The sequence below is a fragment of the Nelumbo lutea genome, chromosome 7 (assembly GCF_056320005.1).
Source record: "Nelumbo lutea isolate HS-2025 chromosome 7, American lotus-T2T, whole genome shotgun sequence".
Taxonomy (NCBI): domain Eukaryota; kingdom Viridiplantae; phylum Streptophyta; class Magnoliopsida; order Proteales; family Nelumbonaceae; genus Nelumbo; species Nelumbo lutea.
In genome coordinates this window covers 1,584,251-1,598,484 of record NC_142690.1, presented here as the reverse complement: position 1 = coordinate 1,598,484, position 14,234 = coordinate 1,584,251, and the positions used below count along the sequence as shown (strand labels likewise).

The window sequence follows — 14,234 nt, the reverse complement described above, 5'->3', positions numbered from 1 at the left end:
AATAATAGTAGAATTCTAGAAAACACCATCTAAGATTTTAAGTGATTTTCTTTGAAAGCCAAAACCCTAGATTCTAGGTGAAATTTGATCACGTTTCGCTGAGCTATCTGGTTCGTTTCCTCGGGTCCATATACTCATTATCCCTTGAGCAAGTGTGCCATCAAGGCCCACATCCTTTACTTAACCAAAGGCTTGCTTAAACTAATCACATTCTTAATGACTATTAACTCAATTAACCATCCTAAGGAACAAACAATCAGAGTGATACTTGGCTATGATTGGTATTAAAAAAATGCGCGCCACATAGGTGTTGGCGTTTTTAAATATTTTTATATCTAAAAATATGCCTTTAGTTGTCTCATTTTTTTTATTTTTCTATACTTATTTCTATTTAAAAAGTTTTATTAGACCAATTTAATTCGAATGATTGAACTGTTTAGATTTCAACATGCGTTTGCATGGAATGAAACAATTCGAGTGGTTGAATTGTCCAACTTTGCAAGCAGTTTACTGCCATTTCCATGAAATAATTAAGTATACATTTATGATTTCATGGAATAAAATATTTACTATTCTACTTAATAAGCAGTAAAATGCCGACCCGTCATCATACCATAATGGCTTAATCTAATAATCTATTTTATCATCTATTGGAATTATTGGTGCCATTTGCATTGATCAGCAGTAAACTGCCATTTCCAATTATAAATGTCAATGGGTCAGCATTTTTCCCTAAAATGGTTGCCACTTATTTCGTGTGAATTATGATGGTGTCACACTTAATTAGCTACATGCTTTTCAGTTTTCACACAACGGCACTCTCTGCAAGCAAAGTCTTGCTTACATGTTTATGAAATTGGTAGAGATGCTTATAGTTATAATTTGTATTGATCAGTGCAGATCACTCTTTTCAACTTGCATGAGAAGCTAACAGGCAACATCGATCCGTGAGAATGGTGGCGATGGCAGCTCTAACAGTTGTGCCCTTCCCTTCAGTACACCTCTCGAGTCTCGACAATCTCAACCAAAACCTCCTTTTCAGAAGTCAATGCTGTTTAATCCTTCGATCGACGACCCACTTCACTTTCCTCGTCGAATTGCAGAAACAAGACCGAAATCGAGCTTCTTTCGACCATTTCTTCGACTGAACCGACAGATCCATCACCGGCATCGTCTGAGGCTGAAAGTAGTGGAGGAAAGGAGAAATTTGATTGGTATTCGCGACGGTACCCCGTTGCGCCTGTATATGATCTTGATAAGAGGGTGCCGCACCCAAAGAGGGTGATGGGTTTCGACGTTGTTGTCTGGTGGGATAGGAATGAAGGGAAATGGCAGGTGTTCGACGACCGTTGGCGCCACTCTCCCAAGGACGGATCGATCAGTGGGGGCGGTTGCAATGTGTGTACCATGGATGCTGCTTCGATGGTGCTGGTGCCTGCAAATTCGTTCCTCAGGCGCCGCCTGATGGTGCTCCGGTAACTATTCTGGTTGCAGACTTGACTTCCAGCTAGTCCGATTAAAGTGGATAACATTTTAATTCTTCTTATTTTTTTGTTTTCAGTTTACCTCTTTAATTTATACAGAAGCTCAGTTCGGAAGGAGTATAAATACAAATATGTAGAGTACAAATCACCCTTATCTTATCCCAAAAGATGCAATTGGATACATTTGTTCACTATGATATGGAAAACATATGATATAGTAAAAATAACTGACTAATAAATTGAAATCACGAGCAAATAAGGTATTATTAATCAAAATTCATGAGTGGGTTTTGATTGGTCAAAACTCTTTCCATATCATATCTTTTCTGTATCACAGATTTTCCCGATATTTATATAAATATATAGCATATAGATTTGCTATTTATTTATTTATATTGTATTTTTATAAATTTGTTATATTATTTATTTTTATAAAGAATGTATATATACGACAAAAATAATTGAAAAGATACTTGCATTTTTTGTTTTTCTATATTTAAATTTTTATATTTTATTTTTCTTTTAATAATTTATTAATTGTTTTAAAAAAATAAATCGGATTGGATCAGATCCGAATATCCAACTTTCTAATTGGGTTCGATTTCAAATCCATGTTTGTGACATCCGATCAAATCTTCATATCAGATCTACTTTTCATAGTATCGGATCGGATTTGGATATACCATGATTCAAATCCGATTTGATCCATTTGCATCCCTAGATTGCATCAAATTTCATCTTTCTTTGACGTTATGCTGTTTTTTCTTTTGTTTTCAAAATTAAGTGATATTTTTGTTGAATTAGTGATGATTTAGCTATGCTTTTTCTGATTTTCTTTTTTTTTTTTTCCCCTTCGTTGGTATCAATATAACTTAGATGCGAACCCATCCTTGCATTATCAGTATGCCGAAGATGAGTTGATATATGTTGATCTTCAGAACATTTGCACGAAGATCATGGCCCATGGTTCAGTCATTAGTGTTCCCCTAATTATCTTCGGCCCATAGTTCGTTGATCTTCAGAACATTTGCCGAATATGAATTGATATATGTGGAAAGAGTGCAAATACAAATGTATACAATATAAATACATACAAAATAATATAAAATATAAAATTTTACACTTTACTTATTAAATATTTGTACTCCTTTAAAACTGCGCCTAAAGAGCATATGGAACATCTGAATTAATTGGTTTAATCCACCACTATAATTCTCTGATTGACATTTTTAGGGGAAATTACATATTGCCACCCTGTTTGGGGGTTGTGAGTAGTGACACCTCCCCTCCGCTGAAGTTTCATTTGCAATAAAGACCCCACCTTGAACTTTCACTTTCAGATAATACTTAGCCCCCTCCAAAGTGCTTGTTTAAGCAACTCTAAATCCCCAAACTGCCCATTCCTTAATTTGTGGGATCATGTTGCCCTTTCTCTTGTATATTTGTATAAACCCTTTATTTTTGTTTCTTCTTTCTTGCAATGAGAATTTTGTCCAATAATCAAAGTGGGTGAAAAAAAGATTTTCTTCCCAAAATAAGCTTGAATCGACAGAGTCTTTTAGCGGAAAGATTTTCTTCCAACCAAATGGAGAAAGATTGTAAAGTGAGTTTTTGAGCTTCTAAAAAGCTGATAGCCCACTTGAAAATATGCGCCAAAGAAGGCAACCAGTGTGAGCTTGTCTTGCCCTGCCAATCCTAAGGATATGTGTGACAGGTTAGCAGCCTGCATTGAAACTTTTACCAAACTCTCATGTTGATAGATGCATAGATCCTGGTTCGTCTTTTCATACTAGATATTTGAAAGAAATGAGGAAAAAGGATTCATTTAGCCAACCCCATATACATAATTCGGTAGTTGCGACAAGGGTTAGATGATGATGTACTTATGTAAATATGTTAATACATAGAGCTACATGGTATTAATTACTAGATACTATATATATGTTCACATGGATGATTGAGTTGTTGGCCTTATTTTGCCGCAGGCAGTGGTCTCATGTGGTGAACTGCCGTGGTGCACTGAAGGGTCTCAAGGTGCTAGAAGTAGTCCTGCAAGTTACTTGTATTGCCTTGATTGGGATTGTTGCAGCCATCAAGCAGAGCATAATGACGTCCACCATTGCAAAGGCTAGAGTGGTTTCTGTGGCAATTCTATTCTGTGCTTTGCATCTTCAAGGTGGCTCTCACATTTCATGTACAAGAATTTCTATTTCCATGATTACAACCATGCATTCGTATGAGATGGCCATTTCACTAATTGATCATATTCATTGATGTGCAAATATATATAATATATACCCTTACATCACGAAAACTTCATACACCTTGCCCCTCCATTTGTGTACTGAAATTAAGCTATTAGTGTTTAGTAGCTATGGTATGGTTGAGTTAGACAGACTAAAATTAATACTCTCACTTCTTTTACAATATCTGCAACATATTTAATTTATATTTAATCATTCTCTTGAAAGTCTTCCAACCAGTTATAGAGTAATCAATTCCAATTACTAAACCAATAATGATCAATTAGTACTGAAATTGCATTTGATGATACCTAGCTAAAAAACATGGTATCGATGGCGTAAATTCCACTCCAACAACTCTGAAAGTTACATGTTAACTTCCATTAATGCGTTACCAAAACCTTTACTTTCACGTTAACAAAAAGGGAGAAGAATTAAAAAACGCTTGCTCGTTTCCCTGGTTCTGCTGCCAACACAAACGTGCCGCCCTGGTTATGTGGAGTATGGATCTAGTTGAGTTCCAACCCGTACAGCATCCCAACAACCAATCTCTTGTCCTTCGTGGTGACCGGTGAGACGTTCTCAATATACAGCTACAGTGGGTGTTGGGACCAGATCCGGACTCGGTTACGTGACCAATTAGAATTTAACACAGTAGTGTTCCATTATTCCATCCATATAAAGACGTACAATGATGTGGGTTGTGTACGCTTGTGTTCATACATGATTGGTCACGTAGCTTGGTTTGTACACTTGTGTTCGCAGCAATAAGCAACCGACACAATTCCTGGTGCCTGCTGCCCACGTTATAGTTATAGTGTAGAACTGCAGAAAATTAAGGCGGATGACCAAGGACTCTTACGTACCAGTGCTGGAAGCTCGGTAATGCCAACTCATTAATAAATTCAACCCTACCATGACCTCGTATTGTAGTGGCCAGTGGCCTGCGTTACTGCGTTTGCTCATTTGGACTCAACACTCAAAGTTGGCCTGGGCCTGCCCTAAACCCGCCCGGCCCAGGTCTATAAACCGACACTAAGCAGTAAGCACTAACAGATTGGATTTGAAAGTTGAAACCCGCTACGCTTGAGGCTTGAAAACCATTCGGTAGTTACTTAAATCCCAACTTTACAAGAAATGCACGTAAGCAACGAGCTTCTGCAACGCTTGGGTATTTCGCCTTAAAAATTTGGTGGGAGTGGAACTCGTTACCTAATTTTTCAGTTTTGTTTGCTTGCGTGTCTTCTTGTTGTTTGTGCACAGCGTTGCAAAACTCGTTTTATTGCTTAGGACGGACGGGACCGTCGGCTCATCACATCACAGTCTGCAACTCTACACTCTCCTTACTCCCTCTCTCCCCTGCTGTGAATTGTGATTCTCTCCTAAGTCCTACCTTCCAACAAAACCTTTAAAAAAAAAAAAAAGAAAGAGAAAGAGAAAAATCCACAGAAAAAAATTTTGGAACGTTTTGTACCCACAGATCTAAGGTAAGGTGAGTGATAAGCAACCGAACCAACCCCAGAAATTTCTTACTTGGTTTCATTCATTTTTCTTTCCTGGTTCTCTTTCCACTTGAATTCATCTTCATCTTCATCTTCTTCTGCTTCTATTTGAAGATCTAGCTGGCATTCCGGAATTAGGCTTCTCTTCTCGCAAATCCTTAAACGTCCATGAAAGAAACGAGTTCGACAGACCCAATAGGGCAGAACGTCATAAAACTCATCAGCAATGTCTGCTTCTCCGTCTTCGTCTTCTCTGTGCTTGTATTTACCGTAATCGCCATCACGTACCAACCTCCCGACCCCTGGCTCGAGTCCTCCAAGGCCCTCACCAGGGCATTCACTGAGGTCGAGAACGCCACCTTCAAAACCGACACTTCAGTCCTCACAACCGGCGAAGATCTGGTCGCTGTCTCCCCTGCTGCAGCACCACTCGCGGCTGTTCCAATAACGGAAGCTGTAGTCGAGAAAAGCGAGGAGAAACTGAAGAACTCAACCCCCCCTGTATCCAGCTGTGGCGAAGCTGTGAATTGTTCGGATCCGCGTGTTTTGGTTGTGATTGAGAAGTTCAATCTCAAGGTCTTCAAGTCAATTGTGTTCTTGGATTATCAGACACCGGTTAACGGGTCGAAGCCCAACGAGTGCGACGTGGCTTGGAGGTTCCGGAACAAGAAGGAGAAATCTTGGCGCAAGTACAGGGACTTCAGGAGGTTTAGAATTGGCGTTAAAGAGGACTGTAGCTATGTGGTTGCCGGCGCAGGCCGATGGCATTCTGGGATCAATGCAAGGCGACAGAGGCCTAAGTTGAATTCGACACTGAGCACGGGAGGTCCTAAGAATCCGAATCCTCCACCGGTTCGCGACGACGAGATCAATGACACGATCCCGACGGTTGGATCCGAAGTTGCATTCTCGAAGGGAAGGTACTTGTACTACTCGCGTGGAGGGGATTATTGCAAGGGGATGAACCATTTCCTGTGGAGTTTCTTGTGTGGTCTAGGAGAGGCGCAGTTCTTGAATCGAACGTTTGTGATGGATCTAGGTATGTGCTTGTCTGCACAGTATAATAATCCGAGTGGAAAGGATGAGGAGGGGAAGGATTTCCGGTACTATTTTGATTTTGAGCATCTTAAGGAGGAGGCTTCAATTGTTGAGGAAGGCGAATTTCTCAGGGATTGGAGGAAATGGGATAAGACCCGTAAGAAGAAGATCCCCGTTAGAAAGGTTGCAAGCTACAAGATCACGCCAATGCAGCTTAAAAAGGATAAGAACACGATTATACGGAGGCAATTCGATGCACCAGAGCCAGAGAATTACTGGTACAGAGTTTGTGAAGGGCCGGCTGCGAAGTATGTGCAGAGACCCTGGCATGCTGTGTGGAAGTCAAAGAGACTGATGAATATAGTTTCTGAGATTAGTGGGCGGATGGACTGGGATTTTGATGCAGTTCATGTTGTCCGAGGAGAGAAAGCACAGAATAAGGAGCTCTGGCCACATTTGGATAACGATACATCTCCAGCTGCCCTCTTTGAGAAGCTCAAAGGGATGGTTCAACCTTGGAGGAATCTGTATATTGCCACTAATGAACCCTTCTATAACTATTTTGATAAGTTGAGGTCTCAATACAAGGTCCATCTGCTTGACGATTACAAGGAGTTATGGGGAAATACCAGTGAGTGGTACAACGAGACCAAGCTCTTGAATGGTGGCAAGCCAGTTGAGTTTGATGGGTATATGAGAGTTGCAGTGGACACTGAGGTCCTGTACAGGGCAAAGACACGCGTAGAGACATTCTATAATTTGACCAAGGATTGCAAGGATGGTATCAATACGTGCTGACCCTTTCATGGAATTGATGTGGAGAATGGAAAAGTTGTAAGACTTCTTGGTCAATTTCTCAATGTTTTATTTTCTTTATTCAATTTTGGGGTTAACATATTGAGAAGATCCTTTGCAGCCTATTGAGTTGTTTGCATTACTCATTTGCCCACCACATTGTTTGTATCTAGTTTGCTTCTGTTTGATATGTTTTAACAGTTTTCACAATTGAGTTTCTTTTGATTTATATCCATTTATCTGTTTTTGAGATACTTTGAATGTGAGACAAAGTCCCTTCATCTATTTTTCTTTTCTGGCTATCATTTTAAGGTAAAAACAAGAGTAGAAATGCAAGATAAGTAGGGATTGATGATAAATTCAGGGTCATCTGGATCAATTCTTTTTACCTGTTCAGCACCTGTATGGGATTTTGAAAATTCATGTAGAAGAATGGATTGGTCAATGAGCTTGATTTACTACTCCTAGATCGCTTGCTGCTTTTGGTGCAGTGAATCCATCTATGAAGGATGGATTATATTGCAATTCACAATGCATATCTCTTTTTCAGGCTGTGTCAGATGGGCCTACAGTGGCAGATTGAACTCGGTGGATGAATTTGTACATTACCTACTCATGAACATATGATACATTTGGAAGCTATGGATTTCAAATGACTGCAGTTGAATGATGAGTGGTTTCTTAATGTAATTAGTTCTTAAAGGTCCAACTTGACATTTCAAACCACAGGCTTTGTGCTTCCTTCACTTGACTCATTATTTGGCAAATACAGAACAATCTCTTCCACTCTCAGCCTTCCCTTAAAATATCAGGAAGAGAAGGTAATATTTTCAGTTTCAAGTTTTGGTCGGTTTTTGTAATATGAAGTACAAACTCTTGTACTAAGATTGAATAAATGAAGTACAAAAGAAACAACAAATTTTCTTTGAAAGATTGCTGAAAGAAGTAGCAGCTAGATTTTTGGCATGGTTGGTCCTACCACTTTCCAGCTTTTGGTTGGTGCAACTTGGTCATGAATTGGGATATATTCCTACACAAGCCATAAAGAGCAGTTAACAACAATAGAATACGGAGGATCAGACCTTTCAATCTTCACAGTTCCATCACATCTATACTATTTAAATCAACAGGGAGATTGTTTAGGAACATATCTTCCATTGATGTCCTTAGACCGATCAGCATAACTGCTGATGGGCCTACCTCTTGGGTGGGCCATATTGTCAAGATTATAGTAAGAGGATGAGTATAAATACCAGATCAGTTTCCACAACTGCTTTTAGTTGCTTATTTGATTATAGTCGTTCACCAAATACTGGAATTATATTGGTAATATTTGTGTTTTCAATGCTTTTCATCAGATGGCTATTGTTTATTATATAAGTGTTTTTCTTAGTTTAGCCTAATGAGGGGATGAAATATTCCAGAATTGGTAATCGTAAATCATTGTCATTGTGAAGAATCTTTGGATTTCAAAGAATAAACCAGGACAACCCTTGATGAGAATACAGTCAACAAAGTTTGATATTACTTGAAAAATGAGAATACCTCCATTTTCTGTATCAATTCTCCAGGGGTCCTTGCAGAGATGACAATGTTCCTTGATGAAGGCTTTATAAAGCCTTCCTGGACACCTTTGTCAAACAGTCCAAGTAAGCAGTCATAGTATCCATCTACATTTAAGAGACCCACCTGTTTATGAAAGATCCAGAATTAGAAATACAATTAGAGGACCTCTGACCATGAGCTGTCGTTTTATTATTATAATTATTATTTGTTGTTATAGTATTCATAAGTGAACGAAAACTATACATGGTTCAACCTACAAGTTTCTGGGTCATGCTGAACACTGTGAAAAGTCGACTACATTCAAGATGCAATGGTAGAGCTGAGAAAAAAATGGGTCAGGGGGGAGCATTATCTGAAGGAACATGGCCTATGGAGGAAAGAGTGTCTGAATCGGCTATTTGAACCAATAGATGCTGTCTTTTGACAACAGGTAAGGAGTCTCGGTCACACAGGCCACAGCACATCAAACATGTTTGCTGTGGACCTCTGGCCTGATTTGCTTCTGATTCAGACTTTGGTACCATTTGCTTCTGATTTGCTGTGGACCTCTGGCCTGATTTTTTTTTTTTTTAATAATTTGTCCAATTTGTATGAACCCCTGTTTTATAAGATATTTGCTTGATTGATGTAAGAGGAGGCATCCATCTTGAACGCATTCTGGTTTCAAAGACCAAATCAACCTGTATCGACTATCAAACACCTCCATTGTTGCTCATCCTCCTGGAGAGAGTAGTAAAATGCCCCACTTCACGCCTTGGACCAAGGGATTAAAAAAGACTTGACTGAATTAATTATAATATTGAAGCCCAACTTCCAACCATGTCTATTGGGATGCTAGCCATTGAAGTTTCTGATTTTTTTTAACTAATAAAAAAAAAGTGCTTTAAGTTCATTACTTACAGACGAAGAAGCAGAAACAGTAGAACTTACTGGTTTCTCGTGGATTCCAAGCTGAGACCACGTTATCATTTCAAGCAACTCCTCCATTGTCCCATATCCTCCTTCATTAATTTAATCACAATTATTAATGCTTGAATTGACTTTACCAGTAACACAGTTGTTATTCCATTTTGTTTTGAAGAAACTTATTATTCACAATAGAAACGGAAGATACCTGGAAGCGCGATAAAAGCATCTGCTCTGCGAGCCATCTCAGCCTTGCGTTCATGCATATCCGATACAATCTGTACTTCACCCACTGCTTGTCCCGATATCTGATACCCAATTCTTCACCAATCACCACCATTTATAGAAGTAGAACCTTTAAACTGAAAATGTGATTGTGCGTGTATGTATGAGAGAGAGATTATACCTCAAGTGGAACAAGAGCAGCTGGGATAACTCTAGAATGCAAAAGAAGACTAATCAGAGAGGAAGACAGTAATGTGATGATATAATAATGCTGCCCACTATATCAAATTATTTCCTTTATCACAATACCAGCAATACTAATCGTATCATATCACTCAAGAGAAAGAAATCTAAAATCTACATCTGTTGATGAAGAAGAAATCAGTTCTTTTTCTCTTACCCAAGAACATGGCATCCACCTTTTAGAACAGCCTGGGAAACCAACCCCATAAGCCCAACGCTCCCTCCTCCATATACCAAATCTATCTTTCTCTGCACCTGTAAATGGCCATTAAATGATCCCCAAAACATATACCCAATTTTTTTAAATGTCAAAAGAAGAAAGAAAGTTAGAGAGAGCGAGAGAGGCCATCTTACAAGTTCTCTTCCAAGCTCAAGAGCTGCATCACTGAAAATCTGTCTATTCCCTGGTTTGCTCCCACAGTAGACACAAATCGTCTTGAACTTGCCCATGACCTCTTGGCCTCCAAACTCCAAAGTACTAAAGAAACAGAAAGCTACTCCGTCCTAAAAGTATGTCACCTCGTTGTCTCTCCTATATATTTGCCACATAAGGAGTTATTTATTACTTGCCACGAAAAGAGAAGTCTATTGCATGTGATATTGTTAGCGTGGTATGTGTTTAATTAATTCCTTGAGCTGCATGGACCCTGAAACCTGAATCAGAAAAATTGCAAATAATAAAGTCAAACGAGATTCTCTCTTTCTTTACTATCCATCACCATTTTCTGTTTTCCACAGAATAGGGGCCCTTCTCCCTTCTTGGAATTGGAAATGGATTAAGAGTTGGTTTACAGTATTTTAACCTGGAGAATTGGATTGGAAAACACTCCGTGTATTTCTCCAAAATCTCTCATTTCAGGGACAGGTAGCTAGTCTCTACAGCTCTCTCTCTCTCTCTCTCTCTCTACTTACAACCACTGCTACCTTGCCCTTTCAAACCATTAAAACAATTTCCAAGGAAATTATTCTTAGCTTCTACTGTTTAGGTTTCAAGAGTCCTTTTTCAATTAATTAATCATAATCATCCATTGCTTTACCATGCCGATTTAGTTGTTTTAAATTCTAGATTTTCTTGTATCTTGTAAATGAAGGCAAATCTAACCTATAAATTTGATTAAATATGAAAGAGTTGGTTTATTCAAACAATCCTAAATGAAAAAGAATCATATGATTTAAGAACTTATGTTAATAAAACGATTTTTCCTCAATTATTCAGTCATAAATGTGATCTAGGGGGAACCCGTGTGATGTACGGGATTTAGCAAGGAAAGTGAAATAACCAATACTTATAATTAAGGAAAGAATGTAATGTTGTTTAAAATAATTAAATCTTTATATTAATAATTTATTACAAAAATGTTTTAGTAATTTAGTAATTTGGACTAATGATATTAATATTTTTAGCAAAAAATAATACTTATTGCTAATTACTTAATAAAATAATTATTTTTCCACATTATTTGTTAGTGTTTTATTTTCTTTATTTTACTTTATTAATGATTAAATGTTTCAATTTTTTGTAAATATCACTTAAATATTTAAAATAATTAAATATCAGTAAATATATAAAATTAGGCTATAGTCATAAGTAAATTAATCTAAGCCCAAATTCAAGGTTTAAGACTTTGGATTAGGCTTGAATTGATCCTCATCCTGACCCAACCAACTCAAGTTGCATGAATCGTAACATTCGAAATTGGATTGGACCAAAGTCACAAAACCAAGTGCACCCATGCATGCATTATTTTTAGGTTTTTTTAAACTATTTTTAGATAATATTGAAGCCAAAGGAACTATAAGGGATGGGCCACCCACATTGTGTAGCCTGATGAACTGAAAATTTAAAAATTTCGGGTTTAGAAGTTTTTAAGATTGCTTGGCCTAACCTAGCCCACACCTTAAGTATAATAATATTTTTGTAAGTTTACAGGATTGCCCAAGTTAATTATAAAACTATGATTTTTTTTACAAATTAAAATTTTTATTTAGTTCTAGTTTAATATATATATATATATATATATATATATATATATATATATATATATATAGTATGTATGTATGTATGTATGTATGTCTATATATGTATTAATATGAAATTTGTTATCTAAATAGTATAACATTTCTATATATTTTTGGTTCAGTTTTTGGTTATTTTGGTCAAAACCAAATTTTAATAATATATACTCTATTATATATATTATATATTATAAAATATATATTATGAAACAAATTTAATTATATTATATATTATATGTCACATATTATATATTATATATCATATATTACATATAATAATAGAAATTTTGGTTAACCGAATTTATAATTCTAAAAACTAAAACCAAAAACTGGTTTAACAAAAAAAAAAACAAACAAAAAAAACAGAAACCAAAATATTTACTGTTAGGAAATATAAATTAGTTTATTAATTTATTAAATTATTACTAAACTAATATAATATTAGTTTATAAAAGTATACTGAAAATAAAACATTTTGTGTACAGATTGGGCTTCGAGCTCGGGCTCGAGCTTCGGGCTTTATATAAGGTCTGGGCTCGAGCTTGAGATCTAGGCCCAATGGTTAGCTCGGACCCAGGCTTAGGCTTGCACATTTTCTGTTGATAAAGAGGTCTATGTTAATTATTAAGCTATGATTTTTTACAAGTTAAAATTTTTATTTAATTCTAATCTAGTATAAAAAAACATATATTAGTATAAAATTTGTTATTTAAATATTATATAATAATATTTACCATATATACATATAACTTTCAAGTTTAACTTATTAGGGTTGCTTAGCTTGGGCCCTATCCACTAAAGCCATCATTGGACTCTAAAAGTTTGATACCCAATTAGACTCGGAATCTTATTATCCCTGATAATGTGTAGGCATGGTGCATATCTCAACTTGACCTAACTCAAAAGAAAATAGCTACTTGAGCCTGCAAATTTAGAGATCTAATCGGATTACATTAAGTTATAATGGCTTGTTACTTATTATTAATAATTATTAAAATATTGTAATTATTAAATTATTGTATTTATTTAAAATACAACAATTTCTGAAGCGGAGGTTCACACACTTTTTTATTTTTTTATGAAATTACACAGCAAGCTTCCAAATCAGGCGCTTGCGCTTGGTACTAATAGCCTTTAGAGTCTTTTTGGGCTATGGAGAGGCGCTAGCGCAAGCGGAGGTGATTCAATCGCTCGACTGCAAAGGAGAGGAGAGCAAGCAACTCCATGAGCGCTGACGCGCGAAAGCCGTTGCAGCTTCAAAGCCGGCGCACAACGGCTTTCGCGCTAGCGCTCAATCCATTGCTTGTTCGGTAGTCTCTGCCGTTGCAGGTCCTTCTCCTTCTGCTGAGACGGCCCTCTTTTTGGTTTTGTTCGTTCACCACGGCACGAACAAAATTTTCTAGTAATTAAGTATAACTTGTTGGTAATTATCAGTGTTTTTTGCAATAAAATACAATTAATTTATTTTTATTTACTTTTAGTATTTTAGTTAAGCTTTAGGTTTTCAGAATTTTTGGATTTCCAATTAACTTAACTTTTTGTGTTTTTCATTATTATTCAGGAAGTTTTGAATGTGAGTATTTTTCAATAATTTTGAGTATTATCAACATTTATTTTTGCATATTAGTTACCATAAATTTAATTTGCACTTTCTCTCAGTAAAAATAAATTAAATAACTAAATAAATAACATAGTTAATAAAAATTACAGCTAATTTTAAATAATTTCCAGCTTGGGTATTTTTTTAATAATTTTTTATATTTGTTAATAATAAAATACTATTAATTGTACTTTTTAATTATTTTTAGTAAATACTCTTATTAATATAAAATATTATTAATTTTTAATATTTATAAATTATTTTTAGTATTTTAATTATGTTTAGGTTTTTCAGAATTTTCCAGATTTTTATTTAATTGTTGGTATTTTTTCATTATCATTCAGTAATTTTTGCAATAAAATACTATTAATAAAACATGTTTTGCATTTTAAATTTTCTTTAATTTTTATCATTTTTAATGAGTTCATTATGCACAATAAAAATTTCAACTCATAAAAATTATTAATTAAATAAAAATGCATTAATACAAAGTTATCTAATAATATTATTAAAACTATCAATTAATATTTTTATATTTAAATTTCTTATTTTTAATTAATTGTTGGTATTTTTCATTATTATTTAGTAATTTTTGCAACAAAATATTATTAATAAA

At 35.8% G+C, this 14,234-nt stretch overlaps 3 protein-coding genes across 7 annotated transcripts; 2 read left to right on the top strand and 1 right to left on the bottom strand.

Annotated features, from left to right (window-relative positions):
* The first annotated feature begins 739 nt into the window (after positions 1–739).
* On the top strand, positions 740–3,869 carry LOC148844554 (uncharacterized). Its single transcript, XM_088954564.1, has 2 exons — positions 740–1,475; positions 3,470–3,869. The coding sequence occupies exons 1-2, from the start codon at positions 1,285–1,287 to the stop codon at positions 3,756–3,758; spliced, it is 480 nt and encodes a 159-aa protein (XP_088810690.1). The 5' UTR covers positions 740–1,284; the 3' UTR covers positions 3,759–3,869.
* A 1,113-nt stretch (positions 3,870–4,982) lies between these two features.
* On the top strand, positions 4,983–7,993 carry LOC148844553 (uncharacterized). 2 transcript variants are annotated; one of them, XM_088954558.1, is made up of 3 exons: positions 5,034–5,219; positions 5,344–7,101; positions 7,613–7,993. In XM_088954558.1, the coding sequence occupies exon 2, from the start codon at positions 5,398–5,400 to the stop codon at positions 7,063–7,065; it is 1,668 nt and encodes a 555-aa protein (XP_088810684.1). In that variant the 5' UTR covers positions 5,034–5,219; positions 5,344–5,397; the 3' UTR covers positions 7,066–7,101; positions 7,613–7,993. The 2 variants fall into 2 exon arrangements, with proteins under 2 accessions (XP_088810683.1, XP_088810684.1); XM_088954557.1 differs by having other exon boundaries at positions 4,983–7,101.
* LOC148844552 (cytokinin riboside 5'-monophosphate phosphoribohydrolase LOG8-like) lies at positions 7,773–10,523 on the bottom strand. Of its 4 annotated transcripts, none has more exons than XM_088954559.1 (7): positions 10,357–10,523; positions 10,160–10,257; positions 9,941–9,971; positions 9,743–9,842; positions 9,559–9,629; positions 8,608–8,751; positions 7,773–8,092 (listed from the first exon to the last, which is right to left on the bottom strand). In XM_088954559.1, exons 1-7 carry the CDS (start codon positions 10,450–10,452, stop codon positions 8,015–8,017), a joined length of 618 nt encoding a protein of 205 aa, XP_088810685.1. In that variant the 5' UTR covers positions 10,453–10,523; the 3' UTR covers positions 7,773–8,014. The 4 variants fall into 4 exon arrangements, with proteins under 4 accessions (XP_088810685.1, XP_088810689.1, XP_088810687.1 ...); XM_088954563.1 differs by having other exon boundaries at positions 9,559–9,626; positions 10,160–10,251; positions 10,357–10,518; XM_088954561.1 differs by having other exon boundaries at positions 9,559–9,626; positions 10,357–10,511.
* Between the last annotated feature and the right edge of the window lie 3,711 nt (positions 10,524–14,234).